Below are 16262 nucleotides of genomic sequence, written 5' to 3' on the forward strand. Positions count from 1 at the left end.
AGAGGATGGGAAAAGGCCCTGAAAAGGATATGGGAAGGGCCCAAGTTTTCCACAGCTACAGCCAAAGGAAGGAATACCCCTCAGATGATGGCAGCAAAAATGAAAATCAGACAGAGAGGGAGGCTTCCTGTTTCAATATTCCACTCAGTCTATTTTATTCAAAAACAGCATTTAATTACTTAGAAATGACAACATAGACTAATATAGTCCATACCCTTCCCTCCTTCCATCTGGAGATGACCTACTTTATCATTCAATGGAAGCCAATGTAGGAAAATCAAAACACCTCAAAACCGAAAGAGTACTTAGAAGTCATGCACATTCAGACAGAGAAGAAAAGGAGAAGCTTGAGGAACTGGATCACATCTGAGACAGTGACCCTGGAGGAAGACTCCAAGACAGGACTGGCTGCTGAAGGGACAGCCAAGTGGGCAGTGCAAGGGTACCTTTCCTTGTGGTGGAATTATTCCTTTTCATTTGAGTCGGACTTCCATCTGAGTTTCGTCTGGGTTATTAAATAATTTCTTTAAAAAAATGTAAGTATATCTAGGACGGGTAAAGAATTGCGACTCATACATTTTTGTTGATTAATTCCATGCAGGATGTTAGTCAAATATTTAACAACAGCTATAGCAGGGGCATTAACTAAGTGTTGGGTTGAAGCAAAGAACTAGAGGCCCCATGCTGTGCCGGATCATGGGGAGGTCCGGGGGGCCCTCTGGTGGGGTGAGGGAGCACAATGAAGGGATTGAAGAAGTGGCTATTAACCAACATTAACAAAATATTTACTATTTTAACAACCAGTACACTTATACCTATATATACTGGTAGAGTATCAGTCCTGGTTCCATGTATTTTTTTATTCTAATAGTTAGCTGAATTATGTTACTGAAAGAGAATTCTGATTATGAGAGGAGGGAAATAAAAGATAATGCCATTCTGAAGGGCAAGAATACCAGGGGAGAAAGAAGGCAGGAGATACCAAAACTAGTACAAAAATTTTGTCCAGGAAAATTTTCACTCATTCTTCTCCTCCTCTTCTTCCTAACCACAGGTCTCCCTGCCCCAGGGCCCATAATCATACTAATATTAGGCTAGGTCAATTCACTGAAAACCAATTTGCCAAATTTACCAAACTTCTTGGTTTTCTAAAAGTCATTTATAGATTTCCCAGAATTTATTTTTGTTGAGGAAGATTAGCCCTGAGCTAACATTTGCCACCAATCCTCCTCTTTTTGCTGAAGAAGATCAGCCCTGAGCTAACATCTGTGCCCATCTTCCTCCACTTTGTATGTGGGATGTCTGCCACAGCATGGCTTGAGGAGCCGTGCATAGGTCCATGCCCAGGATCCGAATTGGCGAACCCTGGGCTGCCAAAGCGGAGTGCTTGAACCTAACCACTGTGCCACCAAGCCAGCCCAAAGTCCATAGCATTTTGAATGTGATGGATTGGCAGGGTTCAGAAGACTGTGGGGAGCTAGGGATCCAGGGTGCTGGGGCCTCCAGACTCTCTTCCTGCCCTCAGCTTATCCTCTCTTTGCTGTTCAGGCCTGGTCTCTGCTCCTTGGTCTCCTCCTCTTTGAGCCTCTCAGGCTCCCCTTCTCCAGGGAGAAGATGGGCTGGGCTGAGTCATGTGCTGACTAACACACACAATCCATGGTTCTTCCGGCTGTGGATGGTCCCTTTTCTTTGCCCCAGCTCTAACCTCCAGCTTCAGCAGCAGGGCAACAGGACAGATAAAATGAACATTCCTTAAAATGCTGACACTAGAGAAATATTCACAAGCTGTCAAAAACCATCCAATTAGAACTGTTAGAAACTTTTTAAACAAGTTTTTGATGACAAAGGGCAAATTTGGTTAACTAGCAAAGTTTAATCGACAAAATTGGAAGTATCCTGGAAATGCTAAATGTAGAAAAACTTTTCTTAAAGGCTTTAAGAAAGAATAAGAAAGAAATCAGTATAAATAGTAAAATTCCCATAGGAAATGCTGAAATTTTGGCAACATTCAGAAGAAAAATATGTTCATTGGTAGACTAAATTTCCTTAGAACATTTCAACAAATTGAACATTTCTTAAAATGCATGAAGCTAGGGGCCAACCTAGTGGCACAGTGGTTACATTCGTCCACCCCACTTCAGGGACCCAGGGTTTGAGGGTTCGGATCCCAGGCATGGACCTAGCACCACCACTCGGCAAGCCACGCTGTGGCAGTATCCCACATAAAATAGAGGAAGATTGGCACCAATGTTAGCTCAGCAACAACCTTCCTCAAGCAAAAGGAGGAAGATTGGCAACAGATATTACTCAGAGCCAATGTTCCTCACACACACAAAAAATACATGAAGCTGGAGGATGTAAAGACAAAGTGGTGAGTGGCATGCCCACCTAAAGTAATTCAAAGTACATTTCACATGCTGGCCAAAAGACAAATAAATACAAACAAAGTAACAAATCAAAACAAACAAACGGTCCTTTACATTATAAGATTCCAATTTATATAAAACATCCTATGTATAAAGACATGCATTGAAAAATCTGTGCAAGGTAACACTAAACTGTGAAAGATAACACCTAACTCAGGAAAGTAAGATTTGTTAAGGATAATTGGGCAATTACTTTTAACTTTGTAAACAGATAGATATTGGTGTTCAGATGCATTTTTTTAATAGCTTTATTATATATATATTTTTTTCTTTTTTTTTTGCAGAGAAAGATTCGCCCTGAGCTAACATCTGTCGCCAATCTTCTTTCTTTTTTCCTCCCCAAAGCCCCAGTACATAGTTGTATATTCTAGGTGTAAGTTGTTCTAGCTCTTCTATGTGAGCCACCACCACAGCACGGCTACTGACAGATGAGTGGTGTGGTTCCAGGACTGGGAAACGAACCTGGGCTGCTAAGGCAGTGAGAGTGCTGAACTTTAACCACTAGGCCATCAGGGCTGCTCCAGATGCACCTTTAAAACAATAAACACGTATATATACAGGAAGATATGTTTCAAATTCTCAATTCTTATCCTAGAAATGAACTCAAACATAGTTCAATAAGGAATCTTAGAGAAAGAACAGCCACAAATCATAGTTTTAGTTATATATATTTTAAATACCTAGGATATCTATTGATTTGTTTATAGACCAAAATATAATATAATAAACACTACTTAAAGGAAAGCAGTTTTTTTAAATAAAAATGTTTTAGATGTAATCCTTCTATTTTTTCAGTAATATTTGACAGAATGACATTCTAGTATCCTAAAAAAAATATGTACTAGCCCTGCAAATTAGATAGATAAAAAATTTAATAAGATTCCACATAAAAATATTCTGTTTTCACGGAACTAAATTTTACATTAAAATTTTAATTTTGCATTATGAGAAACATGTGCAGACTTCAATTTTATGCCTATAATTTCTGATTTCTTTAAAAAATTAAAATTAAACTCCTCATAACTCTCATGCCATATAGCCCCAAAAGAGCTAGGAAAAAGCAGATAGTCTGAATGGCTATAAGCTTCTCACATATATTATTTCTTATTCTGTTAAATATGGCCTCCAAATAGCATCTGTTATGGTACAGAGAATATAACACCCACATACTCACCATTCAAAATTTACAAATACTAATATTGTAACATTTACTTCTGCTCCTTTTTTAAAATAAAAGAAATGAAACATTTCTGATGAAGTTGCGATCACATTTTTACTCTTCCCCAGATATAATATGTATTCTTCCAACTTGTATGTTTTATTACATACACATGTACTCATAAATACATAATATTATTTGTGTGTATGTATGTGTGTGTGCTAAGCATTTTTAAAATAACACGTTTTTGAAATCTGGTCATGTAGATACACATAAATCTAACTCCTTTATGTTAACTTCTAAACAGCATCTTATGACAGTTTATGTAGCCATTCTCCTACTGTTGGGCATTTTGGTTGTTTCCAATTTTTTGCTCTCCAAAAAATGATTCAATAAACATCTTTGTGCATGTATCCTTACACACATGTGTGAGAATATACTCCTAGCAATGGTATTCTAGCAATGGGAATATATTCCTAGCATTTCCAACTTTACCTATTGCCTAATAGTTATTGCCTAATTGTTCTCCCAAGTAGTTACAACAATTTATTCTCCCACCAAGCAGTATATGAGAGTTCAGCATATGAAATGTTCCTGGCATTTTTGGTATGTCAAATGCTTTCACTGTTGCCAGTCCAAGGCAGTGAAGTAGTAACTGATCTTGTTTTAATTTCTTTTGCTTAACACATATACACATAAGTATATTTATTTTTTTAAAAAAGAAAACCTAGGAAGGATTAAACCTGAAACTAATAAAAATGATTACTTATAGGGGACAGATAGAAAAATAAGGAAGAGATAAATAAGAGATTATCTATATAATTCTAATAACAGAATTATCTCTGGGTATACCTTTTTATATAGTTTTGACTTTTAAACTATTTAAATGTTTTAAACATTCAAAAACATGTAAAACCTTCAATTAAATACACACAGAAACAAATGAACCTAAATGCCTGTCAAATTGATAAGATAAACACATAGAAAAAAAGAACTAATTCAAATAATTTCTGAACAGAAAACCATGACTAATATACCTTTAGTGGAATGTATTTAGAACTGCTAAGTAATCTTGACTTTTACTTAGTTGTTGGTAGTGGTATTAGCATAATAATTTTTAAATTATTTTGCACGTATGGAAGGATAGAGCAAATGAGTAAATATGTTGATGTTGTTAGGAACCAGAGTCTCACTGATGGATAAGGGAAATATAAATACTTATATTTGTATTGATATATGGAGAAGGTGAAGAAGAACTTGGTGATACTGGAGCTGAACTGGAGAGAATAGTATGAACTTATGATTTAAAAATGCATACATATAGGTACATTCATATCTACCCATCTATGCAAAAGTGTAGGTACGTGTATGTATACGGCTCTGTATGTTGAAAATAGCCCAGAAGGAATGACATCCCAGAGCAATAAAAAAATCCTGATTTCTAAATATCATTCTCCAACAAAGGAAATCAGGGCTCCTTAAAGAAATGTCCAGTTCCAGATCTGGAACAAAGGAAAAGTAAGGTATATCTGGAATATATTGTCTGTCAGAAAGCAAGAAAGCACTCAGAGAATTATAGAGACAAAAAAAACAAACAAAAAAAAGAGTGGGAGAGCCAGTTTCAAGGAGCTTCAACTAGCCAGAGCTTTAAAAAAAAAAAAAAGGTGAAAGATTACAACACATTAAATAATAATAGAAGCTCCACATTCATAGCGATATTTTTTTAAATGAGAAATATAGTTTTTCTTTACAGAAAAATGCCAGCCAATAAATACAGACGCAATGATGGATCTTATTTTGATGAGGCAGTTACTTTTCATGTTTATTGGCTATTCAGGGCTCCTCAGATGCTCACACTGTTTGCATATTTTTCTGTTGGCTTGTTTGTGTTTTACTAATTGAATTGTATACATTCTTTATATACTTTGGGTATTGTAATGCAAATATCTTTACTGAGTCTGTGACTTATTTATGTTAAATTTTGTAGCAAATTTAATACTTACACCTTTCTCTACCCTTAGAGTCATAAAGATAGTCTCTCGTATTTTCTTCTGAAGGCTGGATTCTATTTAGCTTGTCTTTCTAAGGAGCTGAACAGTGAGCACTAATACATAACTGTTGGAAGATACAAGCCACGGTTGCCGCCTCCTTCTATCAATGTTATCTTTTGGTTCTAAGAGGTTTTCCAGCTTTATGTGGAGCTTCCTTTCAATAGCATAAATAACGGAAAATTGCTGTTTAAAACAATATACGATAAAGTTATAGTTTCAGGATATTAAAAAAAAAGAAAAGAATATGTGATACAATCTTACATGAGTGAACAAAATTTCACTCCTGAGCTCTTGAGAACTTTCATTTGGAGTCCAAGCTTCAGCAAACTGCAGGAAATCCCATTTTTCCTTATCACCTTCCTCAGCCTGAAGTTGCTCCTTCCTACCATTCAATGTGCTCCCCGTAACCTGAGCCTGTAAGATGGAAAAGCATATGAATTTTATAACAGTTCACCTCGTAGCTGACATTTAATAAGCAGTATCTTGATTTTGCTCTTAAATCACAAACCCACTAAAGAAAATCTTATTGTTTCAATATGTAAGTAATATGTGTAATTATTACTTTAGCAATACAATTATTTAGTATATATTACTTCAGTAATATAATTATTCAAAATTACAACCAAATTCCCAAGTCAATAATCCCTATTCTTAATGAGAAAAAGGTCTAGCCAGAAAAATGAGGCTATTTGCTTTTCTCATAAAAACTTTTATTCTAATATCTATAAACTTGGAAACTAAACCTACAAATGGTTGGCCATTTTGAATATCTATACTCAGAGCTTGGAAAATATCCTCTAAGCCTTAGTCAAGTCCTTTCTATAAACATTCCTCAAGGCTGGGGAGAAGAAGAGACAGCTGAGTGGACAGACCTTGCAAAGTCCCTCCTACCTTTTCTAGAGTCTGGGTACCGGCTGTCCTCTGTCCAAAAGTAGCTCAGTATGTAAAAATTCTTCTGAGAAAGGGTTTATTCTTAGCTTACAGAAAAGACTTGGGGCTTGAAGGCATTACGGTTCCTTGTTAGTTAACCCTCTCCTTCTAGCCTGTAAAATGGTAGAAGAAGGGCTTGGAAGACAATAGGAATACAGGTAAATTCATGCCTCTCTCTTATTCCAGAGAGAGCAGATAGAGTACTACCACTTGAAGCCTTTTCTGAACTTAGTCTCTATTAACATCAATATCTTGGCATACTTAAGTATCCTTTGCCTGAAAACACTAAAACTCAGCCTCTTGACTCATGTAGGCTACGGATAATAACGAGTAAGTTGGTAACCCGGTTTAAATTCAAGCTTTACCTTGCGATTCAACATTCCCCACATAAGGGTGTCTAGAGTTCCCTTTGCAATGAGGTAGTGAATATTCACAGAACTGCACTGTCCAATTCGGTGAGCACGGTCTTCTGCTTGTTTTATATGTCCAGGGTCCCAGTACAACTCAGCAAATACAACATGAGTTGCAGCAGTAAAGGTCAAACCCTAAGCAAAACAAGGTGAAGAAACTGAGATGCAAATAAACTGAGACTGCAACAGAGAGCCATATATAACAAAGTCTTTCCACACATGTTAAATGGACAAGAGAAGACTGAAGGACTTAAAAACAAATCCGTCTTTCATTTTGAGCCAAATTAAGAAAATTTAATTCATGAAAGGCAAATGAAGACTGCTCATTGCCAGATAGCCAGGTGAACTACAAAAAAACACATTTAAAACATATTTCAATATTTCAAAAGTCAGTTTGATGGATACATATATAAACAAAATCACTTTATCCTCTGATGAAGACTGGATTCACATTACCACTGGAAAATCTAATAAAATACATTATAAATGAGAATATAATTTCTAACACATGGTATCCATAGCAACTAGGCAGAGAGCAGTGACATCCTCTATGCATTTAATTCATACTGCTGTTCTACAAAGCAAGAAAATCATGTCCCCAGTCATACAGTTCTCTTCCTATGAAATTTCTCATGTTACGTCCCAAAGACTCTGAAGTTTACTGGCTTATATCTCAATACATAGAAAACAACTACATTTTTTGTGCAATTGCATTTTGTATCAGTTTGAAATAGTGTGACATTAAAAAAGTATTAACTAAGTCTTGTCTTATAATCAATATATGAAATAATGCAAATCTCCTCAAACTAAAAAAGTGTCCAACAATGCACGATTTTAAAGGTGGTAGGCTGAGTGAAATGTGAACCACACTTATGATATTGCCACATAGTAGTAAATGATGTTAGGAGTCAACAGAAATATCCACCATACTTTGGGAGTATCATCTAATCCAACTGTTGTTCACATGCACTGGAACTTCTGGGAGTGAGTGACTTTTGTGACTGTGTGCTGTTACTTTGATAAGTTATTTTGACTTAAAATATTTTTATGTCACATAACAATATCATACTGGCATTCATTAAATGGTGGCACTAGTTCTCAAGTTGAAAAATTCACTGAAGATCAATCACTTCGGAATGGAGGGTAGAAGTAATAAAAACACAGAGAGAGCCAAACAACCACCATGCTAAACTGTGCTGCTATTTAGGACAGGAAATGCCACAAAATCTTAGAGATAGTGCTGAAAAATAAGAAGTAGTATTAACAAGAGACACCTTTAAGTGTGTAAAAAGCATCATATGATCATATAAGAAAAAACGGAAAATATGTTGGCAAGGTCAGCGTCACTCAAAGATGCTACCAAACTACCATGTAAGATTCACAGGCTCCAAGAACTAAGCCCTTATTTTCCTCTATTCCTATGAAGATACCAGTGTTCATGTTTATGAGTTTGAAATTATACAAGGTCTTCAGGAATACAACCTACCAGTGTTCATGTATATGAGTTTGAAATTATACAAGGTCTTCAGGAATACAACCTTGAATAAAATGTGAGTGCCCTGTACAACCTTAATTTGAAAAAGTCTTTTACCAGACCACTCCTAGACTCTCCTGCCTGGCTTCCTCCTACTTATCTTCTCCCATGCTATGAGTACTCCATTTCTAATTTTAAGCTCTTTTTGATAACATCCTCCATGGCTGGCATATTCTAACGGATATAGAACTCAGATTATGGGAAGTTTAATCCAACATGAGGGAAGTGTTGAGATTAACTCTCGTTTTAGTTAGAACTCTCAGTGAGTTCTAGAACTTCTTCATCCTCTTGGAGTTTCTTATATATATAATTTTATATACATCAACTAGCTGGGTAAAAGCAGATCTTTGGCTCTGGTCCAGGTTCGAGTCCACCGAAGGTACCAGAAAACGCATATACCAGGTTGCATAGGTAACAGTAACAACAGTAACAGGCTTAACTACTTTTCCCTATGTTAACTATTCCGGCTTAGACATTTACATCAAAATATTTTAGAATGTTAGTAGAAAAAAGGTCCGGAAGGATCCCCTCTTACACAGTGCGGCAGAGACTGTCATTGCCTTCCCTAGCATCTATTCTTTTGTTATTCCTCTGCAACATAATACCTGATTTTTTAGCGTGACTACCTGAAAAAAAGACTACTTTTCCCAGCTTCCCTTGAAGTTGATTGTGGCCATGGGACTAACTCCAGGCCAATGAGATGCAGCATGCCTTTCTCCAGTCAGCTGCCTGGATTGCAGATGTGATGGAGAAGCTCTAGCTGGACTCTTAGATAAGAGATACCTGCTGGGAGTGGTGAAGCAGACAGACGGAAGGGGCCTAAGTGCTAAAGACTTCGTGGAACCACCACAGTAGCCTTGGATTGTCTACATCAGAGAATAAAACTTTGTGTATTGAATTCATTCTTAATTTGGCTTTTCATTTACTTGCAGCCAAATCTAATTCTAAGGGACAAACCAGGGGCACTCCATAAAAATTTCTGAGACAGAAGAGTTCTTTCCCTCAGGCCACCTTGCCTCACAGACTCAGATGAAAACCACCAAGTAAGATAAGTGCTATAAGAAAGGGATGAAAAACTTCTATGCAAATTCAAAGGAAGGAAAAAAGGTCATGGAAAAGTATTACAATCAAATTAACTATAGTCATCTAGGAAATTCTTTCCTTGAAAATTTCGGAAGATTTGTGTCAGAGGTGTTGAGGTCTCATTCTATTATACTTTCTAGTGCTCTCCAAGTAGAATGAATATTTATTACAGCAGATATTTGGCTATAAAGTTATAATTATGGTCAATGGCCTTTTGATTATCTCAACAACATTTCATTACCAAATTTAGACCTGAAATTTCTTACCTGACCAGCAGCCTGAATGCTTAGGATAGCCACACGAGTCTCAGGATCCTTTTGAAACTGATTAACCAGATGTATCCTTTCTGAAGATGGAACACTTCCATCTATCCTAATGTAACGAGTCTAGCATCAACAAGCAAAATGGCAAAATTAGGACAAGCCCCTATGCACCCATCTCATTTTATACATTTTACAGCTTATTTTTATGTTCTCGTAATAAAACAGAAACTGGTTAAGATGACAGGTTGGCAAATGTTATACAAGAAGAATCTTAACCAAATTTCTTAATAGCTTCTTATAATGATTTCATATTTTTTAATCTTTTAAGCTACTTGTGGGGAGGATCTATGTCTAATTCATCCTCATACCATCAAGGCCAAGTGCAATGCCTCGTATATAAGAGGAGCTCCATACATCATTACTGAATTAAGCTAATGTTGTCCTCAGTAAAATTCTATGTAAATTATTATGCAAACTTTAAATGATGGATCCGACTAACTTTAAAGTTACAGGATCACTAATTCCAAAGCAAAATTAAAGTCAAACATGTGAGAAAGGAAAAAGAGGATTCCGCCCATATATTAGGGATTCATGAAGACTAGTGCATTTATTTCTGAAATAGTCCCACATTAACTGGAAAAATATCTTTTTTAATGTATCATTTGAATTCCCTTTCTTCACATTATTAAACTTAAAAGAAATATGTGATACATCATCTCCATCAAAGTGGGGAACCAAGACACCCAAACACATTTTTAAGAAGTAGGGAAACATTAAGTGCTATAGTGAACAGTGCTGTCTTTTAAAAACTATTTGAGTTGAGAAAAGGGAGCAATCAGTGTGTGTTACAATACTTAAAAAGAACTTATTACTCAACTTTGAACAAAAACAAGAATAAGCCCTGAATGTAAAATAGTTTCATTTATATATCCACTTTTATGGAAAACATAGCCTTAAGTAGTTGAGACATAGAAATATTCACTTTTATAAGGGAATAGTCAAGTTAATCATTAAATAGAATGTCCTTTATCAACTTTCTATGTCTTCACAAAACCAATATAAACTGACCAGTGATCCACTTACTATCCAGTAAGGGAGATTATAAAATCTTCTGAGGGTCATTCTAAAGAAAACACACTGTCAGGCTAAGGAGAGTTTGGGAGAAATTCACCTCCAATACCTTGACTACCTCCATTTTTAACTCTTAGTGATGCTAAATGGGATTCTGAACACATCAGTAAAGTCAAAGTGGAAAAAAGAGACAGACCACTAAGCTTGGAATACATTCCAGTAATTTTAAGGTACAAGGGAATCAGAATAAGAAAATATTATGAATCGAATATTATTGCCCAATCATTTAAAAATTTCTAAGTTAGCTAATTCTTCCTCAGAAGGTGTTTTACAGATACTATATGACAATCAATGAGAAAGCACCTTCTAATGCACAGCTCTTTGTCATATTATACTATTATAAATCCTTCTATGAAGGAAACACTAGAATTACTTCTTTGGTAATGTTAATGAACATACTAGCTAATGCTTGAAAAATGTATACGAAGTTTTAAAAAACATGGCTTTATTCCTCCATTTGAAAAATCTACCTATACGGGCCAGCGGTTCTGCTGCTCGAGGTATATTAAGCTCACACAATTTGTCAGGAAATTTCTTCTGGCTGGTTCTGAGCATCTCTAGAAGCCGTCAGCACATAAAGAAAGGACAGGTTTAAACTTTGAAAGAAAAAATGGCAGATGCTGTCACTGATAAGACTGTTGGGGAACAAGGCGGGACTAAGAAAATGCAGTGAGCCCAGCAGGTTTGGTGGAGCTTACCTGGGCCATATGCTTCAAATTCACTTACACTAAATCTTAATAACATATTTTATAGAGTAGGCTGCCTGGAAGTTTAAAAGGTGTGACTGCAGCTGGGCACTAAAATCGGCTGAATTCATTCTTCCTTTCCCCTCAAAATCACTCACATTCTAAGACCACCTTGTTGGTAAACAAAAATTTTAACTTTTAACTGCCAATCTCAAATGGTATATCCATTATCAAAAGCAGAATTCACTTTATAGCCTATCAAGGCAGCATATTTTAATCAATCCAGATAATTTGATCAGTGGAAAATTATAACACTGGTATAAAAGAGAAAATTTAATAGTACATTATCAACACAACAGTAATACAATATTATAATAATTTGCAACAAAATATCTAATAATAATTTATATACCATCATCTGAAGATGGCAAAAAAGCTCAACTATAAGACTACAATTGATGTTTACTATATTAAAAACTGCAACCTAAGAAGTGTTTCATAGAAAAATGGTAGCTTACCTTGTTTTCTATGACTGCTTCTGTGCAAGCTTGGAGCATGCTTAAATGGTGAGCAAAAACCAGAAATTTAAGTGAATCGTTCTGAAGCATCATCTTAATATAATCCTTCACAGCACCTGCCTAAATATTAAAAGTTAAAGCTTAGTAATGTCATAAAAATGTTTATTAAAAAATCATGTCACTTTCCTTTAATAAAGCAAGAAAACCTTCTTGAAAATCAGTCAAGTTTCTATGAACTTTTAACTGCTTTGTTCTCTAGGTAGCCTAAGGAAGTAGATGCCCACACGTAAGGGGCATGTGGAAGAAGAGGGGCAAGAGAGAGAAAAAACTGAGAAGTAAAACAAGAACAAGACAAGAATGAGAATTAACAAAACAAGAGAAGGAAAGAGTTTCAATAGAAAGTAGTCAATTAGGCTATGACCAAGAAAAGGATGGTGGTTTTGTTTAGAAAGCAATTTTGAAAAAAACTTATATAGAAGACTAAGTGGAAGAGAGTTAAGGAGAAAATGGAAGATAAAACATCAGATGAATAATATTATTTTGAGGGGGAGGAGACTGAAAAAGAGTAAGAAAGCCAGGACTGAAACTTAAGGGTTAAAGAAAGTTGGCTAATTCATTTTTTTAATTAAGAAACCTAGGTAGATTTACAAACAAGCTGTTTAAGGTGCAGATAGGCTAAGAAAAATAGAAAATGAGGGGATTTAGCCTGTCTCCAGGATGGAGATCACAGAAGAGGCTGGAGTGATGGGATTAAAATCACAGGAAGGAGATCTGAGAGAACAAGGGGAGACACAAAGAAATTGCGAGGTAGAAAGAAGAAAATAAGAAAGTTCAGATTGAATACACTTTCCTTAGTTAACTCGAGGACAAGTTACTTATTAAGAGTGAGAAATCAATATGAGATGAATTAAATAGGAATTAAATTTAAAGTGGATAGCATGAATTAAATTTAAAACATAAATATAGTATCTCTTAACTGCTAAAAACTAGTTACTTAGAAATTTTGGGAAAAGATAGCAGGCTCAACATATTTAACCTCCACTCCTTCTCAGTGTTATATTTAAATGAGAGCAAAGTGTAGAGAGGGAAGAAGAATTGGAAAGGGATCAATAGCAACAAAACTTTGGAAGCTAAAAACTAGACAGATGCTTGGTGATGGATTAGCCAACCTGACAGTTCCTACCCTGGCAGTAGGGAAAGTTGAGAAGCACCTGGTTTATAATGCAGTAGTCTAAAAAGGCTCAGGAAATGGCACCTCTGGAAGTGAGGATGGGGTGTGGCTAAAACAGGAGGCTTAGCTGAAAGAATGACTAAGTAGTTGATTATGTGCAACACTGATCCATATCCTTTCTCTACCCAGTCCACATAATAGGTGACTTCCCAACCCCTCCTGGCAGAAAAACTGGCGATTCACTTTCTGCAGAGGGTAAAACAGACAGTATCTGGATGGAGGAATCCAACATTGACCGTAGGCCATCTTGCAAAAATCATGGGGGTTAAATGAAAGTTACATAATAAATACTGAGATCTGTCCCTCTCCCTCAAACTTTCTACCCCTACAGGTCCAAAACAGGTCTCTAGGCAGAAGAGCAAAGTCTTATAAAATGACTCTTTTCTGGGGAATCTGATCAGTTAAAGAAAAAAGACTAAAGATACTGACATTGGAGGTTCCTCAACAAGACATCCCAGTCAGATCACCGTTTATTGAAGGCCATAGTTTACAGTCCATATCCACAAACAGGGTCTCCAGTCAGTGTTTAGTGTCTTACTTGTAAATATAAGCAAACAACCAAGGATCACCAGGCATTTGTAGAAAGCAACCTTAAGAACAGATAAACTACACAGAGAGAAAAAAACTACAAGAGATTACATTTATAAAACAAGAACAATGGGGCCGGCCCCGTGGTCGAGTGGTTAAGTTTGTGTGCTCTGCTTCAGCGGCCCAGGGTTTTGCTGGTTCGGATCCTGGGCGCAGATATGGCACTGCTCATCAGGCCATACTGAGGTGGCATCCCACATGCCACAAGTAGAAGGATCCACAACTAAAATATACATCTATGTACTGGGAGGATTTGGGGAGAAAAAGCAATTAAAAAAAAAAAAGAAGATTGGCAACAATGTTAGCTCAGGTGCCAATCTTTAAAAAAAAACAAACCAGAATAGGATGCTACAAAAATGGAATAGTTGGGGGAGATGGAGGGAAGTACTTTTGGAAATGAAAAATATAAAAGCAGGGATTAAAAATGCCACTGCTTATGGGCCAGCCCTGGTAGCCTAGTGGTTAAGTTTAGCATGCTCTGCTTCAGCAGCTTGGGTTCTGTTCCCAGGCGTGGACCTACACCAGTCATCAATGGCCATGCTGTGGAGGCACCTCACATAGAAAAAGAGGAAGATTGGCAAGAGATGTTAGCTTAGGGTGAATCTTCCTCAGCAAAAAATAAACAAATAAATAAAAATAAATAAAAATGCGCTGGTTATTAAGCTGAGGATATCTTCTAGAATGTAGACGGAAAATAATAGAGAAAATATAAGAAAATTAGAGGATCAGGACATAAGGGCAATATATGAAAAATAAAAGTTCTAGGAAACAATACAGAGAAAACAGAGGAAATGAAATAATCAAAGAAATAAAGAATGTTTTACAGAACTTAAGTACATGAGTTTCCAAAATGGAAAAGGGCCACTGAAGATCCTTCACAATGGATGAAAATGGACCTAGAGCAAGGTCCATCATCATAAAATATTAGAACTTTGGGGACAAATAAATGATTCTATGAGCCTCTAGAGAGGGGAGGAAAAGATTTCACAGAATCAAAATAGAATAAAAATTTTGAATTGCATTGGATATCTCAACATCAATACTAAAAATTGAGAGAAAATGATTTCTAACTAAAAATTTATGTCCAGTCAAATTAAAAATCAGGTATAAAAGTAGAATAAAGACATTTCAAATATGCAGGGATTGAAATAATTTACCTTCATTGTACTCTTTCTTGGGAGGCTACTGGTCCAGCAAAACAAGGGAGTAAACAAATAAAGAAAATAATATCAAGGAAAGAGGTAATTCAGCACAAGAGAGAAATAAAGAAAATCCCCAGGATGAGAGCTCTGCAGTAGACCAAAAGAGCAACAGCATGGACTAGAGCTGATCAATGGCAATAGGTGAAATTTGTTTAAGAAGATAAAATTACTACAATGCTAATGTTTAAAGATATCATGAGGAGATTAAACAACTAGTGGAAAAGCTTAAGGATGAATTAGTGAAAATGAGTTGTAGAAGAAAGAAAATACATCCATAGTATATTGTATGATTCAACTGTAAATAGTATAAACATTGTCTAATAATATACATGGTGAATATTGATCAAGCCAAAATTAGCATAAATTGCTATAAAATTAGTAAAACTATAACTCTCTCTCTCTCTTTCTCTCTCTCCATCTGTCTATCCATCCATCCATCCATCCATCCATCCACCCATCCACCTACCTACCTGTCTACCTACCCATCACTCTGTTGGAAGTATGGGAATTGGGGAAAGGTCTAGGTGAGAAGGTGGGGCAGAGGGATGAAAGAGCTAAAATTTTATCTTCCATTTTGGGAAGCCAATTTATAACAGCTAAAATTACAAAGCAAGTACTAATACAAACAAAGAAGCAAGATAAACACGCTGACAGATTTGAAGAAAACACTAAAAAAATTGACTAAGAGAATAGGAAATGGTTGCCTCTAGGGAATAAGTTTAGGGGGCTGTTATATTTTGAAATGGCTGTTTCTCCTCATTAAGCTATGATCATATGTAGCTTTGGTAATAAAAAAAATTAAAATGGGCATTTCAAAACTGAAAAATACCTACTTAAAATTCATGCATATGACTACAAAATCACAAGACTAATTCTGCAAGCCACATTTTATATGTCTAAATTTCCTAAATAATAGAAATTCATCATACAATGAGACTGGAGGCTGTTAAGAACTTTAGCCTTGGATTTTAGTGCCTCAGAAAGTGGAATGAAGCCCTCTCAAAATAAGGAGCTATAAATTCTGGATATGTTTCCATGGTAACAGAACCA

General features: G+C 36.0%; 1 protein-coding gene across 10 annotated transcripts in view; it reads right to left on the bottom strand.

Annotated features, from left to right (window-relative positions):
- ZRANB3 (zinc finger RANBP2-type containing 3) overlaps positions 1-16262 on the bottom strand; it is a 216270-nt gene that overhangs the window by 37199 nt on the left and 162809 nt on the right. For all 10 annotated transcript variants that reach the window (XR_011428187.1, XR_011428186.1, XM_070240766.1 and 7 more), the window contains 4 exons: positions 12192-12311; positions 9860-9979; positions 6932-7111; positions 5898-6050 (listed from right to left, as the gene is read on the bottom strand). Coding sequence is in view for 8 of the 10 variants with exons in the window: in XM_070240766.1 (XP_070096867.1) it covers positions 5898-6050; positions 6932-7111; positions 9860-9979; positions 12192-12311 (573 nt within the window). In the remaining 2 variants the exon portion in view is untranslated. The remainder of the gene's footprint in view (positions 1-5897; positions 6051-6931; positions 7112-9859; positions 9980-12191; positions 12312-16262) is intronic.

The sequence above is a fragment of the Equus caballus genome, chromosome 18, assembly GCF_041296265.1.
Source record: "Equus caballus isolate H_3958 breed thoroughbred chromosome 18, TB-T2T, whole genome shotgun sequence".
Lineage (NCBI taxonomy): Eukaryota > Metazoa > Chordata > Mammalia > Perissodactyla > Equidae > Equus > Equus caballus.